Source organism: Calliopsis andreniformis, chromosome 8 (assembly GCF_051401765.1).
Source record: "Calliopsis andreniformis isolate RMS-2024a chromosome 8, iyCalAndr_principal, whole genome shotgun sequence".
Taxonomy (NCBI): domain Eukaryota; kingdom Metazoa; phylum Arthropoda; class Insecta; order Hymenoptera; family Andrenidae; genus Calliopsis; species Calliopsis andreniformis.
Genome location: NC_135069.1, coordinates 2,581,903 through 2,604,930, shown reverse-complemented (window position 1 = coordinate 2,604,930; position 23,028 = coordinate 2,581,903). Strand labels below are relative to the sequence as shown.

At 38.8% G+C, this 23,028-nt stretch overlaps 3 protein-coding genes, 5 long non-coding RNA genes and 1 other non-coding gene across 13 annotated transcripts in view; 4 read left to right on the top strand and 5 right to left on the bottom strand.

Moving 5' to 3' along the window:
• Nucleotides 1-743: 743 nt before the first annotated feature.
• On the bottom strand, nt 744-6,716 carry LOC143182342 (alanine--glyoxylate aminotransferase 2-like). 2 transcript variants are annotated; one of them, XM_076383296.1, is made up of 9 exons: nt 6,590-6,716; nt 5,329-5,408; nt 5,119-5,237; nt 4,582-4,816; nt 2,740-2,833; nt 2,422-2,630; nt 2,113-2,338; nt 1,623-2,021; nt 744-1,081 (listed from the first exon to the last, which is right to left on the bottom strand). In XM_076383296.1, exons 2-9 carry the CDS (start codon nt 5,391-5,393, stop codon nt 971-973), a joined length of 1,458 nt encoding a protein of 485 aa, XP_076239411.1. In that variant the 5' UTR covers nt 5,394-5,408; nt 6,590-6,716; the 3' UTR covers nt 744-970. The 2 variants fall into 2 exon arrangements, with proteins under 2 accessions (XP_076239411.1, XP_076239412.1); XM_076383297.1 differs by lacking the exon at nt 6,590-6,716 and adding an exon at nt 5,494-5,634.
• On the top strand, nt 2,227-3,446 carry LOC143182344 (uncharacterized). Its single transcript, XR_013002423.1, has 2 exons — nt 2,227-2,356; nt 2,937-3,446. It is a non-coding gene; the product is annotated as an uncharacterized LOC143182344 (long non-coding RNA).
• Nucleotides 6,717-6,925: 209 nt separating the features above from the next.
• On the bottom strand, nt 6,926-9,171 carry LOC143182345 (uncharacterized). The gene is made up of 2 exons (XR_013002424.1): nt 8,774-9,171; nt 6,926-7,023 (listed from the first exon to the last, which is right to left on the bottom strand). It is a non-coding gene; the product is annotated as an uncharacterized LOC143182345 (long non-coding RNA).
• A 2,537-nt stretch (nt 9,172-11,708) lies between these two features.
• Nucleotides 11,709-12,782, bottom strand: LOC143182230 (uncharacterized). Its single transcript, XM_076383122.1, has 2 exons — nt 12,632-12,782; nt 11,709-12,503 (listed from the first exon to the last, which is right to left on the bottom strand). Exons 1-2 carry the CDS (start codon nt 12,765-12,767, stop codon nt 11,779-11,781), a joined length of 861 nt encoding a protein of 286 aa, XP_076239237.1. The 5' UTR covers nt 12,768-12,782; the 3' UTR covers nt 11,709-11,778.
• Nucleotides 12,749-13,855, top strand: LOC143182233 (uncharacterized). Its single transcript, XR_013002408.1, has 2 exons — nt 12,749-13,614; nt 13,730-13,855. It is a non-coding gene; the product is annotated as an uncharacterized LOC143182233 (long non-coding RNA).
• LOC143182044 (uncharacterized) lies at nt 13,495-14,306 on the top strand. The gene is made up of 4 exons (XM_076382787.1): nt 13,495-13,505; nt 13,551-13,614; nt 13,648-13,965; nt 14,173-14,306. The coding sequence occupies exons 1-3, from the start codon at nt 13,495-13,497 to the stop codon at nt 13,897-13,899; spliced, it is 327 nt and encodes a 108-aa protein (XP_076238902.1). The 3' UTR covers nt 13,900-13,965; nt 14,173-14,306.
• Nucleotides 14,168-14,249, bottom strand: Trnas-aga (transfer RNA serine (anticodon AGA)). The gene has a single exon. It is a non-coding gene; the product is annotated as a tRNA-Ser (tRNA).
• Nucleotides 14,307-16,159: 1,853 nt separating the features above from the next.
• Nucleotides 16,160-16,903, top strand: LOC143182237 (uncharacterized). The gene is made up of 2 exons (XR_013002414.1): nt 16,160-16,606; nt 16,668-16,903. It is a non-coding gene; the product is annotated as an uncharacterized LOC143182237 (long non-coding RNA).
• Nucleotides 16,904-18,284: 1,381 nt separating this feature from the next.
• Nucleotides 18,285-23,028, bottom strand: part of LOC143182235 (uncharacterized) — a 66,912-nt gene continuing 62,168 nt past the window's right edge. For 3 of the 4 annotated variants that reach the window (XR_013002411.1, XR_013002413.1, XR_013002412.1), the window contains 2 exons: nt 18,725-18,879; nt 18,285-18,591 (listed from right to left, as the gene is read on the bottom strand). This is a non-coding gene — a long non-coding RNA (uncharacterized LOC143182235). Of the gene's footprint in view, nt 18,592-18,724; nt 18,880-23,028 lie in introns of those variants that run through there. The other variant, XR_013002410.1, reaches the window with a different exon arrangement.

Below are 23,028 nucleotides of genomic sequence, written 5' to 3'. Positions count from 1 at the left end.
TACATAGTATGCACGATTCTTGCAATCTTGAACTTATTACTCTGGCTGATAATCGATGATGGGGTCAAGCTGCATTCGTTGTTTGACACAGAATCCATTTAATAATTTTAAAAAATCTGCTTCGAAAGGATTTCTTTTGCTCTTCGAAAAGATTTGCTTTGAAATGATTTCTAGATCCTACAGGTGCAGATTGTAATGTCGTAGAGGAAGCTTGTTAATGTTTCTCGAAATATCTGTAAAGAAAGTTGATATCTCTTATCAGTATTTCTTATCACGTAAAATTCAAGCACGTTCTTGAAATTTCATCTATATTAAAAAGTAAGTAGTAATATTGTGGATACTTATCAATTCATTTTTGTCAGTTTAATAATTAAATATTAGTACTCACATAATTTAGAAAAATTATAAAAAAATTTCACAGCGTAGAAAGGCGCACGAGTGGAAGTGAAAAAAAGCTAATACACGTAGGGTCAGGAGTTCACGGCGATAATGATTCGCGAACGTGTAAACTTCCGCTGCTTTCTAGAATAAATTGCAACTATGTTCATATCTTATTTTTTCCTCTCTCTCATTTGAGTCACAATTTATCGATTACTAAGCGCGCGTGGCAAAGAAGAACACGTGCAACAGATGATGAGTCTTACGATTTTTTTCCTTATGATATTTTATGACTTAATGCGTGAATTTTAATAGACAATAAAAAATTATTAAGAACTCGGTTATTAAAAAATAGATTGCAGGAGTACGGAAAAATAATATTTTTTAAAATATATTTCACATCTTTCACTCCTCAATTGTCAATGGACCATCTGTCTCTCGATTAATTTACATTTCTATCTTCTTTGTACACATACACTGTTCTTCATTCCAATAGCATACATTTCATGTAACAATGAACATTCACATCATATAATACTTAATAAATATAGCACCAAGATGCTTCGATTTATAAATATATTTTGCTTAAATATTAATTAGCACGGACAAGGAATGGCTTCCCAGTTGTGCAGGTGGCATTGTCTGCTTCAACGTCCATTTGCGAAATCGTCGCCTTTAGAATTGTCGTCATGGGCTCATATTCCTAAAAGGAAATAAAATCCACGCATGAATAACTTATTGTCCTTAGCCACGTCAACTATGCATTAATAATTTTGTGGATTTAAAAATTGTATTTCGTAAAAAATATTTTTATTCCTACAGTCAAATAGTTAAAAAAAAAGCAGTAATTGATTACACGAGTCAAATTTCTTATTCATAAGAAAGACACTGTTGTACCATACACGTGCGCTCCACTAATAAAAATGGCGCACATGCTTATCTGACTATTACTACGTTATCATAATCTCGCTGCAGCGTCGGACATTCTCATCTTTTCCAGAAAAACAGATTCCATTTTTACAGACTGAACCGAGGAACTACAGCATTCGGTCATTAATATCTCCCCCCTCAACACTTTCACGTTTCATCTCGACATTGCAACACTCCTCTACAAGCTGTCAAACGTCTCCCTTCTCGCGTGTTAATCTCTGTCAATCTCAATCAATTCCTTCCAGTACCACAGTAAAGAAATCTAATTTTACAATAGTTTCAGGCAGAACTACAAAATCAAACGTGTATATTACCTCTTCAACATCGATGTCAACTTCCTGAAGGACCTCATCTAGGACTGACACCAAGTGGTTCACGTTTTCGATCGTGAACACCATAGGGGGCTTCAGCTTCAGGATATTGTCATCTGGGCCATCACTGCTGATGAGGACCTTCTTGTCCTTCATCCTGGAGACAACGTGCTTCGCCTCCGCCGTCGCTGGTATCCTTTTGATCCTGTCTCGCACTAATTCAATGCCCACGAACAATCCCACGCCCCTCACGTCGCCGATGATCCTCCGTCGCTTCTCCAACTTCCTCAGCTCTGTCATCAAGTACTTGCCTACGTTCAGCGCGTTTTCTTGGAGATTCTCTCGCTCTATCACTTCCATCACTGCGTTGGCTATGGCGCAGGACACTGGATTGCCGCCATACTGAGGGAGAGACAGAAAAACAGAGACAAGGGTAGGTTTTTTGTAACCTTTGAGTCGATAATTAATTTGAATTATTTATCTAACTAATTACCGTGTTGAAGTATTCAATTCCTGTGTCTTTGAAGCTTCCAGCTATGGCAGGAGTGGTAATCACCGCTGCCACGGGGTGACCATTGCCCATGGGCTTTCCTACAGTGACTATGTCTGGAATCACGTCTTCGCCATACAATTGAAAGGCCCACGTGTGGCTCCCTACTCTGCCAAAGCCAACTTGAACCTCGTCTGCGATGCAGACGCCTCCAGCTTCGCGTACGTGCCTGTTAAGGATTCACGAGGTCAGTAAAACCAGAGTATCTTATTATTTTTTGAGTGGCCAGGTGTTGGATAGAATTTTCTGTACCTGTACACGTTCCTGAAGTAGTTCTCTGGGGGTAGAATCTGTCCACCCACAGACATCAAACTCTCAGCGATGTATGCACAAACACCTTTCCCCTGAGCCTTCAGATTTTGGCAAATGTCTCTTACATCGTTCGCGTACATGACTCCCAAGTCCTCGCCAGGGTAGTCGGTCTCACGGTACTTTCCTCGATAGACGTCTGGACAGGGTGCCTGGAAAAATCATTATACCATTTTACAATTTGCTTGAATAATTTCAATATATTTTTTATCTAAAAATTCCCTTTATAATCGAGCTTGAAATAAGGAAAATCTTTCTTACCACGTGAACCCAATCCTTCTTGCCAGGTCCATTGGGCTTGTTGAACTTGTACGGCGAAATATCGATCATCGTGGTCAAGTGTCCATGATAAGCACTAAAACCAGAAAGAACAACATTGAACGAAACCTTCCTCCGGTCCATTCGTTCGTTTTGTTCTTCTCAAAATCTGTGTCGTTAATTCTAAACATCTTTTTCAGTGCTCGTACGTGGCTCCAAATGAGAGGGCTTCCTGTCTTCAAGGATCCCCTGAAAATGTTACGATCTCCTCTTCCTGGACACTTCCCTTGATGACTGTGATCGCAGAGGGAGAAAAAAGAAGACACACTGAAGATATTCGACAACCGGACACGTATAATTCACTCTGTTCCGTATCGATAACAAGGCAAAGGGGAGCGCAGCTGGCTCAGGCACGTAAGATTACGTTATCATAGAACCTAATTTCACGTAATGGACCGCGATGCAGTCATTGCAGCGATGATCGTCCCCGTTAAGGGTCATTTGCGAAGCACTGAATTGTCTAAGCGAGAAGGGAAAATGAGAACGATGGGATAGGAAGGTATAAAAATTACGGTCCATTGGTCTTTGGCGGAAATACTGTCACAAAGAAATTAATCTAATTTTATCCACAGTAGTATAGAAAATACTATGTAATAGCTTTTAAAAGAGGCAACCAATTTTCCTCTCTAATATCAATTTCTTGGAACGTGCCCAATTCTACGAAAATTCTACAACTTCAATTTCTCCCTCTAAAATGTCAGTTTCGACACGATCGTTTGCGACAGTCCTGCCAAAGCGCCCACGTAATAGACAACGTAATCTCACTAATCAAAATGATCCAATTACAATTTCGAGCTGACGAAGCCCCCTTCGCCTCCGTTCACAAAACACACTCCGCTTCTTTCCAACTGTCAACATTCATCTGTTCCCACGGGCTTGATGGGTCCGATTGGCAAACGTAAGCGTATCCTCGCTAACAGAGAGCATAAAAGCACTTATGTTCCGTGTCTGTCGGTTTTTGTCGTGTGGGCCGTTCGTACGTGGCACGTTCGTGTCACCTAAAACGACAATAGCTTTATGTTGGATGACTTTATGTCGGAAATTCGATTGGTGGCCGAGGGTCGATTCTCTTGCTCTTCTGTTGGTCCGTCGAGTAGTCAAACCAGCGAATCAACGGCTGTAAACAGGCAAAAAAGAAAACCCAGGCGATTAGTTCGGCTATTAGGAATTGTCTGGTGAAACTGATACGTGGCCTGGAAATTGGTGTTCGCTCTTACGCCCTTTTATTTTTGTTCAGGCTTTTTCTACTTCTAAAAGTGGGACGTCGTTTCGTTCGCGTTGACTATTCGCTGAATTTTCGACTAGGCATTTCGAAAGGTCAACGAACCGGTTCCCTGTAAATCGTTCAAAATGGGGTCGTATCAGCCCGAGGAAAAGGTCTCAATATTCGTCGTGCGGTTTTTCGTTGAAGCTATGTGGCAGAAAAGCGGAAAGCAGCGGGGCCCTGTGATTGCAGAGCTTCTCTACTACAGCTCTCAGATTTCACTTCTTTTCATTCCTGCAGGATTTAATCTCTACAAATTTGGGGACTCAGTCAACTAAAATCCCTCTTTTGCCCCTATTTCACAGTATTATCTAAAATTTCCTATTGATTCTACAGTGTTTTCTAATTATAAGCTCTCTAGTTTTTCTAAAATCAATTTCTTTGTCAGTGATTTTCACCTCACCAAAAAAAAGCAGAAGTTACAGCGAGAAAATTTGCAAAAATAACCAAGAAGTGAAATCCTTCAGACTCGTCTCATTTTTCATATATCTTCTCTCATTTCTCTCGCACGGATGACTTACTGATCGAGAGTGATAACGTCCTTGTTTTTGGTGTACGTCTGAGCGAGTCGAATCGCGAGATCATTGGCCTCGCTGCCAGAGTTCACCAGGAAACAGACGGAAAGTGGTTCCGGAAGTAGCGAGGTGAGACGACGAGCGCAGATCACCAGCTCGTCATGGAGGAAACGGTTGTTGGTGGACAGCAGGGCCATTTGTTCCTGTCCCGCACGTACCACTGTCGGATGACAGTGGCCAACTGTAAGGGAATTGATTTTATCAGACCAATTGATTGGAAACCCTTTTGTGCCTCTACCAAGATACTGTATGTTCTGTTTTTCAATACACATCAGCCTGTTTTATCACGAGCACAGGAGAAACTGAATTTGAAGATTATTATTGGTATTATTGCTTTCACAATGCTGGACGATTATATAATACCAGATATAGGTATCAGAATCTCGAGAGAAGGAACTGTTCTTCTTATTTGTTCGTACTATAGACAATGAAAGTGAAAGAAGTTAAGCTAATTAGTAAATTTTGTTAATGATTCTTTCATACCGTGGGCAACATTGTTGATACAGTCCAAGTAACGATTCCCCTTCTCGTCATACATGTACTGACCCTCAGCCCTGACGATCTTCAATGGGTTCGATTTGTAGAATAATTTACAGGCTTGTCTGCAATGTAATTAATTCGATACGCGTTATCAGTTTGCATTCAACACGAATTTTACTTAACATGATAATAAGTAGGAAATTGATACAATACCCGATATGGCGCTCACGAAGTCTGATCGTCTCCAACTTTGACATCTGTTCCAGAGATTCTGCCATGGTGGAAGGTGATGTCTGATAAAGATAAATTAATATTTAGTCAAATAAATTCTATTTAGTAATAGTGATTTAGTTGAATTCAAAGTTCTTTCTCACTTACGAAAATTGTAATTTTTTAGTGGAAAGACATACTTAGTATTTTTGTTTTAGTTGAAGAGCTAGTGTTTCAATGAATTCATTTTACTGTAGTAAAAATTTATCAGTAGCGAAAAAACCGTGAATGATAATCTTTCTGTAGAAATATGGCTATCGGCCATTCCCCATGGGATAAGTAACTTTCCAACGGCTGATAAGTGCACGTGACTACTACGTGAAAGTAGTACTTCCATACGCTCTTTCGTCCATAGTCCCCCATGCCGCGAGATAAATCATATTTTAGAAAAAAACAAACCGTTGATACTCACGATGGATTCATCGTTAGTTAATCAAGTAATTTTCCTAATAACTTTCTCTCTTACAATAATGCCTCGTGACAGAAAAAAATCTCAAGAAGAAGCATAAAGTGAACACTGTCTGATATCTATCACGTATATATTCCCGATTACATTTCAAATATATCAAAATATTTTCACTCGAAATAAGGAAACAAAGACGATTTTAGGAAAACATGATTACTCTCATGATACTTTGATCCTCAAGAAAATAAAATTCATATTTGTGTCTGCGCGACTATAAACACAAGCATTGATAATCTTTCTTGACGAAAACAAGTTGTAAGAGGTTCACACAGGATTCTATAAACGATAACAGTTAGTATATATAGATATTATTTATTACATATCTCTAAAAAGGCTTCCTTGCTACGCAAATGCAAAAGCAAAAAATATTTGGACCTTTACAATGTAATTCAGAGACGAAACTATTTAAAAATAATTGAACTTTTCTCTTCTGAAATGGATTTTATTATAATTAGTAGTACTACACCGTACAATTTCAATAACAATCTAACTAATTAGCTTTTAGCTAAAAAAGAAAATGAAGACTACCTTTCAGGACAACTATCTATCAGATACCAGCCAGAGAAAATGAATTGAAATAGGCGAAGAAAAGAGTCAGGAAGTTGAAGAACGGCCAAGTGTTAGCGCAATAGAAAAGATATTCGCGAAAGTGTTTCGTCATCGCGAAATGCAGGCACGTGGAGGCACGTGCGTGCATACGCGATGCCTGACGGAAGAGCAGAGTCAGCGGGATCGTACCTGAACTCGTGGTAATCGTAAGTCACGGTTCCTCGACTTCTGAATGCAGCCGTCAGCTGAGTGCCGCGACCTACTCCGGTGACGTCATATATAGAGCTTGCCGATTGTCGGGAAGAAAAGCGGGGGGCTGCGCGCGCATTGTCTTCTTCGCCCCTGAAGAGATACTAGAACGCTGAACACTCCCACCCCTCTGATAGCCGTCATTGAGCCCGCGATTTTCACTAATACACACGAAGCGAGATCCCGATCGGCTACGATTTCTCACTGACATCACTGTGTCCTTATCGTCACATTTTTTTAACCCTCTGACAGCTACGCCCACCGCTATTTCCATCGCTCATGACTCAAGCATATTTCTTCTTTTTCTTCTGAGAAGATACACAAACTGGTTTATAACTGATAAGAGCAGTCTTGATAGATCTTCCAGAGGTTATCTATGGGGAGGGAGATGATTTTAGTGATCGAGGTTCAAGAGGATTTTGATCTATGATATTATTTTCTTCAAATTTTAGAATTTTTGTAGACAGAGATAAAGAGGAACGTAGCGTAACAGTAGGCAGTGTTATAACAATGGTCTTCTTTGTTCCTTTATCTCTTTTCTGGTATGTTGCAAAGTTGCATAATGGATATAAACGTAGATGAAGAAGGTAGGGATGGAACTGTAATTATTGGGAAGCTGAAGTGGGATTAAGAGAAGACTGCGAGTCAAACGATATGATTTACGAGAGACAGGAGTCTGGAGAAACAGAAACGCAATAGAAGTAGGTGTTGTTAGAGACAGACACTATTACAAGAGCGTATAGTTATGATAAAATTCTGTGCAGTTCTAGATAGAATTCCAAAATTAACATGGGACTCTATTGCTTCAGAAATAGCTAAAAAATTTCTAGTAAAATATTGAACCAGTACCAGTAGAGAAACTAAAGTAAAGTAGTTCCGTTGACCATGAAACTAGCGGCGCAGTAGAATAAGGACGTAGGTACACAGACAGCAGTGAGTTATTATGGCAAGGAAACGACTTGGTACACACTTGGAGCGCAGTAGAATTATAAATACCATTGAGAACACAGAGGATTATAGCATCAGAAGTTCCATTCTGAATGCAGACTAATTCAACAACGACTTTTATTTCTCAGAGTTGCGAACGAGTGTCGTTACGATAACTATCACATCCTTATCGTATTACATAAGGCATCGTATCGTGATTATCGCGTTGCATAAAATTCTGGATCAGATTTCGGTGAGGCGTTATTCGACCCACGTTTATTAGGATTTGACATTAGGTTTATCTCGGAGTTCCAGGCAACCAGCTATCAAAATCATTTTATCTAATCACATGTTCGATAAATATGGCCACACAAATCTGGCCTTCGATAAATTGCCAAACACCTTGCTTTTCTAGAGCGACGAATTTTTCGAAAATAGTACGATAGTGTGTGGTATAAAGTTTCTCTAGAATGGGGTCTGAAAAAATGGAAATCAATAGAGACAAAGTTCTAATTTGTACTATAATCACTTTTGAGCGAAGATTGTCGATTAGAAAGTTTATTTAGTCAGAGAACGTGCGTCCATCGTGATAGAAACGATGCCCAATTATGTCCCCACGTGATAAAATCGAGGCGTACCGTTTTTCGCGCCGCGACTATCATTCACAAATACGTCGACGGGAGCGTGATTGATTTCCACGCGAGTACGCTCGCAGATTCAATTTAATCTCCTCCTTATCTGCTGAAATTTACGCTCGCGTCTCGAGTGACGCCACTTACAGTTCCCCTAGCATGTTTTCGGCTATAGATCGACGCATTTTCTATTTAAGAAATTTTTCAATTTTCATATATGTATATTAGAATCTTTAAATTGTCAAATAATTCAATTATCAAATCTAAATTTTCACATGTGTAACAGATAGTAGTTGATAGTAGTTGGTAGCTGATTTTTCTATCTGCGAGCTTGTATCAACACACTCAACTGCTATCGCGAACAATTGAAGACTAATCAAAGCATATTTGAGATCAAACACGTTGTTTGAAAAAACAGATCCAAGGATTAATATCCTCCAGACTTCCATGCCTCAATAAAAAAACCTATCAACATTCTTATCACTCTACTGAGCCTGTCAAACACCAATAATTCCACTCCTGCATCAATATCTACATTAAAAAGATAATATTTACTATTCTATACCTCGCTTGGACTTCAGCAAAGGCGCTCAGAAGTCGAAGATCATTCACAAAAATGTCAGTGGTTGGCGGTAGAATATCCTCTGAATTGATATCCCTGCGGCATTGATCAGCTCGTGGTTGACAGCTCGAAGGAACACTGTCGCCGTGAGAGTCACTGAAACTCGCACGGCTATTGATAGTTTCATGCAAAGGAGGGCGACCTCGTGTATAATAATCGGCTGACATTGGCATCGTGACAGACAAACCAGACTACAGCGACATAGTTGCGCGTTTTTCTTGTACAACGATGCTCGAAAGATACAAGACTATATTTTTCTATTTTTCTCCTCCTAATATCATTTGAAAAAAATAATATATATTACAAACATAGACAATAGTACAATAAAATATCATTTAATAATTTTAAAAAAAATTTAATTCATTTTTTATTTCTACCTGCTCCAATTGTTAAATTCCCAAGGTAAACTTCTCCCATTCTTTCCATTCGAACTTCCCCCTGAAAAATTCCTAGCGGAAAGTTTCTCGACCTCCTTCATCGTTATCATTGTTTATTGATAGATTATCACCACGAATTAACCTGGACGATTTCAATCAGTGATCACGCATGTAGCTATCGAACAACATACCTAATTTTTACGACGAAATGGAGAGTCAAATATAGATACAGAGAACTACGATTCTTAAAAAAAAACTACGTTGTAATGCAAGCCTTGTTCCAAGCGCGAACGTTTTTCATTAGCGAGTCCGCAGTTGCATTTCAACGAGCTGCATTTTACACTTACGACACGCGGAAATTTTCCATCGTTGCTTTTCATTTCTACGTCTTATCTACAATGTGCATACGTAAAACTCGAGACTGAAATTTGCGTATCGTCACGCAGGGTCGATGTTCTCTTCGAAATCGAACTTTTGTTTAATTAAGTAGAATGATACTGTTCGATTCAGACGCAACGGTGGAAGAAGAAATTTTGGGAGAAAGAATGGCTACTTAGAGGAAGAGTTAGATGAGCTTTTGACTTGAAAATTTGTTGGCCTCGTTTCAAGCTATCCTGCAAAATAAAATAGGGTCGAGTGAGGGTATAATTTCTAATCTCATTTGATTTTGTACAAACGATTAGCGAGAAGAACAAATATCGAATCTTAACACGACAAAGCGACACCGAGGAAAACATCAACGACACGTGCCGCACGTGGACGACGCTGATACGCACGTGATAACCAGTATCACGACAATGTTAATCGGTTGTTGATACGTCTCTGACCAGCCTCTGTTCATTGTATTACATTAATACACACGAGGATCGATTCAAGTGTTGAATTTTGGCGGGAGATGTCTTCTATTTCTATCGCTATTTATGCTTGTACTTTGCTGCGAAGAAAGTACATTAATGATGAAAGTGTGATAAACATAGTACAATATTTACTGTATAATTTTTTAACAGAGGAGAAATTTTGTTCTCTATTTAAAAAGTGTCGTGCTGTATAAATTTTTTTAGAATAAATTCTACTTTCTTCTGTCACGTAGCCATTAGTATTCCTCACTTACAATAATCGATAATTAAAAATAAGACGAGCGAAGCCTATGGACTGACTATTTTAAAAATCACCCCCAATCGAAGCCTCCAATGAGCGAATCGCGCCTAATATAGAACGACTTGAAAGAGCGCGTACGTTTCCCGATAAACTGCAGCTCCGATTGAGGCAAAGAATCCTAAACGTTTGCCCCTTTGAACCGGCGATAAACAGCGCGGAAAGCTGTAAGAACAAAGATCGCATTTCACGCGTTCCTGATACACTCGTTTCGCGCGTTGAGTAATTCGAGATAAAAAGCCCGAGTCTCTCCCTTATCTTTTTTTCATACTATTTCAAAAAATATCGATTCTCTATTCTTCTGTCTTGCAATAGAATGCTCTCTCCGTTAGCCCTCGCGACCAGGCAACGAAGGATGCTCGCTTATCGCTCGATATCGCAGTCTGGCGCCCGCTGTATTTTCCTACGGTCTTAGCCGCGTGAAATCTCGAATAGTTATGCAAATTGCAAATTGTTTTGCAAGGTTCCATTGGCTAAACGCCGCGTGCCCGGCGTAACGCGCGATTACTTTGTTCTACTTGCGTAAGAGGTCATGTCATCCTCTCTGATAGCGTTCTTGGAGGCACGAGTGCTAAAGGAAACGAACTCGAATGGATTTAACCGGGTTGAATCCCCTTCGGATCGTTAAGGACGAGGCAGGAAGCGTTCTTTGGTCAGATTGCATTATTGCTCTTCGTTATGTCACGATACGAACCTTGTAACACCACGTCTCTGTTTGCAGTTAGAGCGCAATAGAAGTTGATAGTGTCAGTGACAGATGAACAGTTCAATTGTTTGCAATTACTGAGTAACTGATCCCGGAAATTTTAATTATAACAATATTCCCTGCTTGAATGGTGAGCTATTAATAGACGACCAAGGAAAGAGTTTATGAATTGTAATTAAATTCCGCGTGAAAAAGGGGCTCGAGTTTAATATTAATGAAGGTTGCACGGTGAACGGATTTTCATTAATATTGAGCAGAGATTGGCGAATTTGCATACGCTATTTCGTCTTCGTAAAAGTGTCAGAGTAGAATGAGGTATGTCGAGATGCCGAGGAAATTGTTTCAACCGCGAGCTGGAACGCGTTTAGACATTGCGTGCGAAAAACGATCCTATCGATAACTGCAGGTAATTACTCTGATTACGGTTATGCAAGCTGCTTGACAACTTCCGATAAGGATGAACGCTACTCATGACCCAAAGCTGCGTCACAGAGTGTACAGGATAGACTGGATAGCTTATGGAGTTTCGTGTCGAATATTTTTCAAATACTGACTTCCTGAGAAGCTACTGATTTTTGGGTGACCTCTGCATAAAGTATCCTCCTTATTCATCCCAGTAAATTGAAGTAGTTAGCCAAAATACTATTTACAAGAAATATATTCTTGCAAAGAACTTATACCAGAGTGACATTCCTATTCTAACATTAATTTCACATTTTATTATTTATCTTCTTCCTTTGAAGCTGCTTAACCATCACCTCTCCCACAAATACAGCGACAACAAATAAGTAACCATACAGCAGCACCATCACCATTTTCCTTTGAGCACTAGGACCCTCCTCAAGCTGCTGCTCCATCACCTGATCCTCTGCCCACCTGAAATTCATCTTGTTCTCATGGTCCCTGAGCCCGTATTCATTCGTTCTCAGGAATAAATCATTCACACGGTCTTTGTACCACCACCTTATAGGTAACATCTGCACAATGGCCACGTTGCCTAAGCAGAGATTCGTCTTCTTCTTCTGAGGTCGTTCAGTCAGGTCTTGTCGATATATTTCCAGCAGATTCATGGAGAAGTAGCCAACATTGTTATCATTGATATTACTCTTATCCGTACCCTGTTTCACGTGGAATTTTGGTAGAAGATCACGAGGCACGCTGCTTTCGTTGCCGTTAGAGAAGAAATTGTACATTGACTCGGTCATCAGGATCTTCACGTTCAAGGGGTAGAGGTCATCGAACTCGTTGATCTTCAGCTCCTTTTGACCCACAGCTGTCTCGCTGAATAATTCTGTGTACAACAGTGACATGTATCTGGTAGCCACTTGCACTAGGCAAAGATAGAGGATTTTCTCTGTGAGAGAGGAGAGCTTCATAGTCTTCAAGCTCACGCTAAGGATCACGGCTATCACGCTGAAAGGTCGGTCGAAGGTACCTGGGAAATAAATCAAGCAGATGTACACTGATTCACTAGAGTCTTCGAGCACTCCACAATTTTTCTTCAGAAAATAGAAATTAAAATCGCTAAATAGCAGAGGATGAGAACTTCGATACTCAACCTACCAATACCAACAAGAGTCGAGAATCCTAAGACCAGCAGGACGATAATTATGCCCATGAGGAACGCCATGATTGGCCCCCACCACACGTTAGTAGCCACCTCCGACAACTTAGGCATGTAGAGGCAAAATCTGTCCATGTATATAGGCGCAGTATGATCCCTAGAGGTGTAGTAAAACTGGTTATGGAACAAGAAGAACAAATCGTATGTCATGTCGCACTGGCCTTCTGAAAGGGGGGCCGTAACGAATGAAACGTTCATTGTCTCACGCATCACTTCTAGCTGGAGCTTCAGCAGCTTTCCATAACCAGTCTTGCTCTCGTTCTGGTAGCATAATTTCAGAGTCATCCCCATGAGGTTCTGATACCGATCGATGTACCAGTCAGACACGTTCCCATCGTAAGCTACTCGAGTGTAAGTCGAGGGAACCCTTTTGTAACGATGGACAGCTAGATCGGTTGACGATGGAGCCTCGTTTCCAGGGATCTGGTTCCTGGAAGAGGACATTTCTAGAGCTACCACTGGAGAGTATCCTTTTCGGAACAGCTGCTTCAGGGACAATGACATATTCGACACTTTTTTATCCAGTATCAGCAGGAATAGAATCTTTGGTGAGTGCTTCTTGTGACACACCATGGGTAAGTATTGTAATACTGAGTATATTTCTTTCAGACTTGATATCATCCTGGCGCCATACACGAAGATGAGCAGAGTTCTTGAGGTGGCTGTCACAGAATCGTCTAGATTCAACTTAGACGAGTTTGTTGCTCGAAAGTGTTGAGTGGGATAAAAAGGTAGCACGCTTTTGGTAATTGTGGTGACTGCTTCGTTCACTTTGTTATCAGAGCGATTATTCTGAGAGACGATGACCACGTCGTGGGTGACCCAGGTGTCTCTGACCTTCTGAATCAGTTCTTCTAGTTTGGAATTATTGGATTCGTTCTCTGAGTATAGCTTTTCCTGCAGAACGAAGCTGCAGACGGTGGTAATGATGAAGTATTGAGGAAGGATATAGTAGAGTCTCATTTTCAAAGGGAATTTTCTTCGAACTCAATCTGGCGAAGGACTACGTTCAATTGGCGGTATTTTCTGTCTTGTAGCATGTAGATGCACGAAATCACAGTGGATTTCTGTCCTCGTAGCGACCTGTTTCGCATGGAAGCGTTTTGCAAATAGAGATTGCGAGAGCAGATTGCTTTTGCAACATGTTTGCAGCTTAAAAATTGATGGCGAATACGTGGCAGCTATTCAAAGCATGATTTATGAATGAGCAGCGTGGCTTTTCCAGAGAGTTACTGAATAAATCATTTTTGCGAATGGATCTCCAACGTAACATGTGAGTAATATTTTTTGCAAGGCTTCATTATTTCGTAGAATGACGATATTATTTATACATGGATCGTATACACGTTTGTTTCCTTCCTTCTGGGTTAAATTAGTTATTAAAAGGATCCATAGGAAATAGTATGCCTTGTATATCTAAAAAATGTTAAAAGGGTTAATAAACAATAGGAAAATAAAAAATAAACATACTTTTCCGCAGTCGGTAGGACTCGAACCTACGCTCCCTGAGGGAATCTGATTTCTAGTCAGACGCCTTAACCACTCGGCCACGACTGCTACGTTCACGTAATTGCTTCCTGGAAATTTTACAGAATATATATATTTCATTGTCTACTGTTGTAATCTGTTCATATTTCATTTAAATAATCTAATCTAAACAAAAACAGTAAGAATTTTAAGCAATTAATACAGTTTCCGGAAGAGCAAGGAGTAAAAATCGATTATTTATTAATTCACAGCTAATATGATGATATAGAAACATTCCAGGGACATTAACTATCGTTTAGGAACAATTAAAAGCCATAGAATTTGTTTATATAAGCAGAAACACATTTTGAATATTTTTGGGGGGCACCGCACCCTGATGATACGGCCCTTAACGAAAGTTACTCGCGACAACTTCGCCATCTAGCGGTGAGCCGCGAACTAACATTTCTCAATTTTTAATTTAGGCGGATTTTAATAATGTAGAATCATTATAGGACCTCTACAGACTATCATGCAACAAAAAAAGTTCATAGAATTAGTTTATTTATTGCAGAAACAACAATTGAAAACTATTAGTGGAGCCTTGAAAATGCAATACCTGAAACATGATTATTTATCATTATGAGATTAATTTGATGATGCAGCATGCTTGTAGGATATGCATGCTACAATATGCAACCATAAAAGTTCATAGAATTTGTTTATTTATAACAAAAACAACATTTGTAAGATATTAACTCCGAAACGGTACTGGTGGCGCCATCTAGCGGTGAGCGGCGAACTAACGTTTCTTAATTTTTAATTTATACGAAATTTAATTATGTAGAATCATTGTAGGACATCTAAATAGTATTAGGCAACAATAAATGTTCATAGAATTTGTTTATTTATTGCAAAAACAGCAGTTGAAAACTATTAGTGGAGCCTTGAGATAACAATAATTAAAACACTATTATTTATCATTAAAAGGTTAATTTGACAGTGTAGGATGGTTGTAGGACACGTATACAACATTATGCAATCATAAAAGTTCATAGAATTTGTTTATTTATTGCAAAAAACAGTATTTGTAAAATAATAGATCCAAAATGGTACTGGTGGCGCCATCTAGCGGTGGAACGGCGAACTACCATTTCTTAATTTTTAATTTATGCAAAATTTAATTATGCAGAATCATTGTAGGACCTCCACAGACTATTATGCAACATTAAAAGTTCATAGAATTTGTTTATTTATTTCAGAAACAACAATTGAAGCTATTAGTGGAGCCTTCAGAATACAATACCTAAAACATGATTATTTATCATTATGAGATTAATTTGATGATGCAGGATGCTTCTGGGACACGTATACTTTATTATGCAATGATAAAAGTTCATAGAATTTGTTTATTTATTGCAAAAACAGCACTTCAAAGCTATGCATTGAGCTATGAGAACAAAATACTTATAACACTATTATTTATCATTATGGGAGTAATTTGACGATGCAGCATGCTTGTAGGACACGTATACTTTATTATTCAATCATAAAAGTTCATAGAATTTGTTTATTTATTGCAAAAACAGCACTTGAAATCCATGCATGGAGCTATGAGAACACAATACTTAAAACACTATTATTTATCATTATGGGAGTAATTTGACGATACAGCATGCTTGTAGGACACGTATACTTTATTATGCAACCATAAAAGTTCATAGAATTTGTTTATTTATTGTAAAAACAGCATTTGTAAAATTTTAGCGCTGAAATGGTACAGGTGGCGCCATCTAGCGGTGGCGCCATGGTACTAAAAAGTAGGTTTCGCAGTTTTAGTACCCGGGCGCCACCGCTAGATGGCGCCACCAGTACGATTTTAGCGCTATTTTTCCGAATATTGTTTTTACAATAAATAAACAAATTCTCCGAACTTCTATTCTTCAATAATAATACGTAGATGTATTATAATTATTTTACACCATCAGGTTGTGAATAAATTAACAAATAAGTGGTTTTTCAGTTTCTAAATTCCTAACCCTTCACTATTAGCTGTCACATATTGTTTGTGCAATAAATAAACAAATTCTAGGGATGTCTACTGTTGTACAATAATGCATAGAGTTACTGCAATCATTGTGCATCATTAATTTGTTCATAAATTAATAAATAATTGGTTTCCCAGGTTTTGTATTCCAAATGCTTCGCCACTAAATGTCACATTCTGTTTTACAATAAACAAACAGAGTCTAGCGATTTCTATTGTTGTACAATAATGCATAGATATATTACAATCATTTTGCATCATCAAATTGCATATAAAGTAATAAATAATTGGTTTTTTCAGGTTCTGTATTCTTCAGTCTCCGCCAGTAGCTGTCGAATGCTGTTTTGCAATAAACAAACAGATTATAGAGATTTCTATTGTTGTATAATAATGCATAGAGGTATTACAATCATTCTGCATTATCAAATTGCGTATAAATTAATAAATAATTGGTTTTTCAGGTTCTGTATCCCTAACGCTCTGCTACTAGCTGTCAAATGCTGTTTTGCAATAAATAAGCAGATTTTACAGATTTATATTGTTGTATAATAATACTTAAAGGCCGTACAATCATTCTATATGATTAAATTGTGCTTATATCAGTAAATAATCATATTTTGTTTATTATATTCTCAAGGCTTTGCTACAAGTTTTCAAATGTATTTTGTGCAATAAATAAACAAATTCTGTGAACTTCTATTGTTGTATAATAATGCCTGGAGGGCCTATAATCATTCTACATAATTAAATTGCACTAATATTAGTAAATAATCATGTTTTAGTCATTGTACGTTCAAGGCTCTACCACTAACTTTCAAATGCAGTTTTTGCAATAAATAAACAAATTTTATTAACTTTAATTGTAGCATAGTAGTGTATAGAGGTCCTACAATAATTCTACATTGTTAAATTACGCATAATTAACAATTTTGAAAATGTTAGTTCGCGGCTCACCGCTAGATGGCGAAGCTGTCGCGAGTAACTTTTGTTAAGGCCCGTATCATCAGGGTGCGGTGCCCCTTAAAATTTATAAATACCGTTTTTGCAATAAATAGACAATATTATTATGGAAAATAGTATAGAATAAGCTTATAAACGAATAGTAGTTAACATATAAATGCATAAATTAGTTATTAGCAGCTCAAATTGTTAAAAAGTATAAAATCAGTAATAATTCATTATTTTTAATATATTCACTGCTCAAATTTTATCGTCTAGTGCAGACTACAGTTTGAAACAATATTCTGGATGATTTTAGACAGTATTATTGCTGTATAATTGTTATTTAATGATTATATATATTTTATTAATGGGTGCTAGTTCTCGGTGATACGATCCTTACCGCAAATGTTAGTTCGTGGACCACCGCTAGATGGCGAAGCTGTCGCGAGTGACTTTTCTTAAGGCCCGTATCATCAGGATGCGGTGCCCCTTAAAATTTTTAAATACTGTTTTTGCAATAAATAGACAATATTATTATGGAAAATGGTATAGAATAAGCTTATAAATGAATAGTAGGTAACATACATATGAATAAATTAGTTATTAGCAGCTCAAATTGTTAAAAAGTATAAAATCTGTAATAATTCATCATTTTTAATATATTCACTGCTCAAATTCAATTGTCTAATGCAGACTACAGTTTGAAACGATATTCTGAATGATTTTACACAGTATTATTGTTGTATAATTGTTATTTAATGATTTTTAATATTTTCTTAGAGGGTGCTAGCTCTCGGTGATACGATCCTTACCGCAAATGTTAGTTCGTGGACCACCGCTAGATGGCGAAGCTGTCGCGAGTGACTTTTCTTAAGGCCCGTAGCATCAGGGTGCGGTGCCCCTTAAAAATTTTTCAAGTGCTTTTTTGCAATAAATAAACGAATTTCTTGAACTTTTACTATTGTATGATGATGTACAGAACCTCTACGATGATTTAGGATCATTATATTGTTCGTATATTAAGAAATAATAGATTTTTTAGTTTTTGTAATAGAGAAATTTAAACAAAACAGTTTATAACAATAAATAATTAATTTTATTATAGATTAGTGTTACACAATCATTTATAACGATTCCATAAGAGTTATAAAGGTTGAATTATTAAAGAATATAAGAAATAAATAAGTATTTACAATATCTTATTCAATATGTACCGTGGTATATTAGTTACAATGCTCATTTTTAATTCATTATTGAGTATACACATAGGGAATTGCTTTAGAGCTATTCGCGAGCCTATTATTATCACTCACACAAGCTCAAATCGATTCTAATCATCCTATGCTCTTTGTCAAAGGGTTGCCTATCTTTTCTTCACTTCGACAAACATTAACAAAAGCCTAAGTACTGAAGCAGCTCCTCCAACTAATGATTGCATAAACCCTGGAAAAGAGAAAAACAATTATATTGACAATTGATATACATTTCACATACTGTTAACAATAGTGGCACATATGTTCTTGTACCAATTGTTAACAGTTATAAGTGCTGAATAATGGAACAGAGGTATATGTACCTTAGCGTTAAGACTTTACAGAGTACCTTGACTCTCCAATGATCACTGATTTAACTTCGATCTTTCATCTCATTTCAGCGGACAAATTAAGAGTCTAGAAGATAAGGAAACGTGATACACAGGCAGCCGTGAACACTTTACACGCTTCAAGATCCCTGTAACAAATAAACAACATCTGGTAAAAACTTATGAAACAATCTTCGAGTCAAGTCAAGCAGAACCAAAAGCCATAAAACCCCACAAACATTGCAAAGCTGATTGATTCACTCGTGTATGAGTATTAAATGTAATGCATAAGATAATATAATACAAAATAGGTGGTCTCACTTTCCCAGCTTATTCTACTTTCCCTAAATAATTTTTCTCAAACCGTTATATCAATACTTTAATTTAATATTCCATGTATTACCGATTGTTGGACACTAAGTGAATTTCGACCGTGATAAGACAGACAGTCGAGCGACAAAGCTCCCACAAACTGATAACTCCACAGTTACAGTTTTCCTCCCAGTTACTTGTTCGACAGAAGGTAACCACGATCGTGTATTGATCGTCGCTTATATAATATACTCATTAACATTAACAATATGCAACCTTCTGTTTCCCACAATCTTTAGTGCGCGATCGATGTCACTTGAAGACCATCGTTCTTGAGAATTCTTGGCCCTCCTCAAACAAGACCCATGCCAGGTGAGAGCTAATTCTAAATACCATACCACGACGCTGATAAGACGCTACGATGACTAAAGTCATACGAGGAACGATCTCTCTTACGACAGCTCGCTACCAACGTTCAACGAGAAAATAATTCATAGCGCGCGTGTGAACTGAATTATTCAGAGCAAAAGAAAGAACTGAAAAACAATGCACGAGCGTTGAAGGAGACTATCGAAACGAAATGAAACTGAAACGACCTAAGCTACTTCAGAATAGCGGAATACGATTTTCTCGATCACTTGTCTGTACATAAATCATCGCAGCCATTTAGAAATTCGAGATAGGAGGAAAAGGAGGACACAGACTCGCGAAGCGAGGACATCGTCCGTGGACTAATTGAATGGAAATGAGACTGGGTGTTAAGAAAGCAATTTCGGTCCTCCAGTTCCCGCGACTCGCTCGAAAATCAATAACCAACGAAATGCCTTCGTCGAGGCTCGTTCAAACTCCTTTTCCGCTTGTCGAGGCTCGTGAACCTTTCTTCTCTTCGCTGGAGTAGCGATAAATCTCTGTTTGAGATTCAAGGCACATTTAGAGAGACTGAGCTTTGCTTCCTTAGATCGACAGAGCTTCGCTATTGCTCGTATCTTCTATAGAGGCACTCTAAGCTACTACGAACGCAAAGTGATCTCAGGAACGTATCTCAGACTATTCTCTCGCTGTTCTATGTATTCATCAGTAAGAACTGAGCCTATATCGAAGAGAAGCACTGAGCTAAGTGATCATACTCAGAGATGAGAGTCCCCATAACCGGTTTCAGTATAGGGAAAAAACCATAGACAGTGGTGTACCCACCATGTCGCATTTTAGAGTCGCAAGAGTGTTGAGCAACGTTGTCCCAGGCAGTTTTCTTCGCTAGGTACGATTGGAACTTCTAATTGTCACGTCTGCCAGGCAGTTTCGATTCCGTGGAGGGCTTTAAAGAGGATATCAGACGGTACTCGAGGTAGAGGGAAGGAGCTGACCAATGGAAGGAGAGAGTACAGTCGAAGGGACCTTCGACTCGAACGACAAAGGAGAGTATTCCCCATTGTCTCAGGGAAACACCCATTTTTCTATTGTATCTGAACAACGTCGGCCCTGAGCCCGCCTGTATATACACCCTCGCTCAAAAGTGTTAGGACACATACTATTTCCTGTGGACTTTTCTACTGCAAGTGCTTTATCAGTACCAAATCAGTTTTTTAGTCATTTCTAATTCTTTAGACTATTTTGCTGGCATCTTCTTTATCTCTCAAGACTGTGTAAATATGATATCTCCAGATGAATAGTTTTCAAAAATTGTAAAAAAATTCTGGAGGCCAATAGAAAAATATGGAATAGCCAGAATTCAGAAATCTCAGAAGACTTTAAAACAGTATTAAAATCACCTGACACGTAAGGTGTTCATTGAATCACCCTCTACCACAGCTAAAAAAGAATTTAATATTCAAAGTTTACAAAGCTTCGCTAACTTTTTCCAGACATTTCTTGTGACCACGCAGGTGTCCTAATACTTTTGAGAGGGGGTGTACATGCTCAGTTACGTTGGTGCGCGCGCAAACGGCCACGCACGCACACACGGATCCATGAGCGACCTGGAAAATTCGGAATGCACCGATGCATTTTCATTTCCTTGCGCGCGGCCCCGGGAACGAGTCAAGGACAAGTCCGGGAGTTATGGCCGATTTACGGACGACCTCGACAGAAGCTTTCGCGAGGGTCGTGGTCGAGTCTCCAGTCCCGGAAGAACGTCGTTTGAGACCCCTCCCACGTCACAGGAGGCAGGAAGCGCGAACACGTGAAATTAAAAATTCATTTTTGCCTCGTGGCCTCACTGGGCCACACTCTCGGCATCCTTCCTCCACCCCTATGTTTTATTCATCTATTTATTCCATTAACGAGATGCTGCTACCACAAATATAATGCATATAGGCATCCTTGGATATCGTAGGGTGCCTCTCTCCTCTGGAAAAGAATGGAGATTCTGGGCGAAGAAGCGTTCGTGCCAGAGCTTTCCAGCATTTTCCAGAGGAAGCTCAGTTCTGACGTGGAACTTGAGGCTCTCATAAGTGTGGGGTTACTGAGGGCATAAGTGCAATTCAAAGTTTTCAATTTTCAAATGTTTCAATTCCTGAGACTCTGTACTTGAGCTTTAAGCGATTCTACCTTGGCCTGATAAGACATATGATTCATTCGCAGTTTACAGTTACTGATAAATTATTCAGGAAACTTCGACGAAACAGAGAGGAACAAAAATTCGACCTAATAAAATTTTCTATTAAACTAATTGTTATCATTCATATTCGTGGAAGAAACGCTTTGCATCCCCTTGGGGGTGACAACCCACAGGTTGGGAATCGTGAGCTTAAACGAAGAACGTTCCGCTAAAAGCTCAAAGCCTTCGTAATATCCATAAAAAGGTGGACATTGCAGGAAAAGAATTTCCCTAGAGCCTACTTACTTCACTGTTTCATGACGCCACGTGTACGCTATTCTCCACCCTAACGTGACAAAACTTTCGGCAGCGACAAAAAGGCCGCAATTATCGCGTTAAATAAATACCTCGTTTTTCCCTTAAAAATCGCGTGACTGTTGCCTCGCGAAGTTGACCTATTAACAGAGCTGACCCCTCATTCTTCCTCGCTCTGTTCATGGTGCAATTGTACGCCCTTCTTTCCTCCTTCCTACTATCTGTCAGTCAGACAACGCGACGATAAATCATGGAATGATTAATCGAACATATTCATTAAATCCGATCGAAGGAACAGAATTATTCATCACGTCGAACCATTCGACAGTGTCATCCAACCTGCAGATTACTCAGAGACCAGGAAATTTTTCGTGGAAGCAGAGACGAGGAACTAGAATCGAAATTCCGAGAGACTTTCGTCATATTTCAGTCAGCACATCTTATCGTTGATCAACATCGGACATCGTGTATGAACAAGGTCTGATTGAGAGTTCATGAAGAGCGATAAGAAACAGTATTTTTCCATAAACTTGTAACACCTTATAACAATACGCAATCACTTGACACTAAAATTGAAGCAGATCCAAACACTGGAATTAATTATATTTTCCTGTGTCAAGCTTATATATTACTTAGGGATAAAAACATCGCGATAGTACTAATAAGAAAGGATTACATGATATGGGCGTGCCATGACGGTCAGAAATTTCTTTCGCGTCACGCGATAAGAGTGAAAAAACCGTGGCGCACTGTGTCCTGCCAAATTGCCTTTACAGTGTTACCCCTTGCGAATTCTCGACAGATGTTCCTGGTCCGACCCTCGTCCACTCTTGGAAAACGACCCCTGTTGTCGCGTTTATGGTTCGTTTAGGGCTCGTGTGCTGAACACATGTCGCGCGCAGCGATGAATTTTTCGTCAGGATACACGCTGCGCTTCTGAATGCTAATGACAGCTCACGTGTGCACGATTCGGTGTAATTATTGTTACGGTGGGCTCGCGACGAATCATTCGCGAATCATTCGCGATTAAGAACGATGGAAAAGATGGGAGATGAAGGGGCAGCTTGTGAAAATGTTCGCGATACGATATCTATGGAGTCGAATATTTGGTTACTGAAGTGATTAATCGAGGCTG

Coding starts and splice junctions, on each gene's coding strand:
- LOC143182342 (XM_076383296.1), bottom strand. CDS start 5,393: ATGGCAGAATCTCTGGAACAGATGTCAAAGTTGGAGACGATCAGACTT. Junction 5,238..5,328: donor CTTCGTGAGCGCCATATCGG/GTATTGTATCAA, acceptor ATTACATTGCAG/ACAAGCCTGTAAATTATTCT. Junction 2,631..2,739: donor AGAAGGATTGGGTTCACGTG/GTAAGAAAGATT, acceptor TGATTTTTCCAG/GCACCCTGTCCAGACGTCTA.
- LOC143182230 (XM_076383122.1), bottom strand. CDS start 12,767: ATGGACAGATTTTGCCTCTACATGCCTAAGTTGTCGGAGGTGGCTACT. Junction 12,504..12,631: donor CTCGACTCTTGTTGGTATTG/GTAGGTTGAGTA, acceptor TTTATTTCCCAG/GTACCTTCGACCGACCTTTC.
- LOC143182044 (XM_076382787.1), top strand. Junction 13,615..13,647: donor GAACGAAGCTGCAGACGGTG/GTAATGATGAAG, acceptor AGGATATAGTAG/AGTCTCATTTTCAAAGGGAA.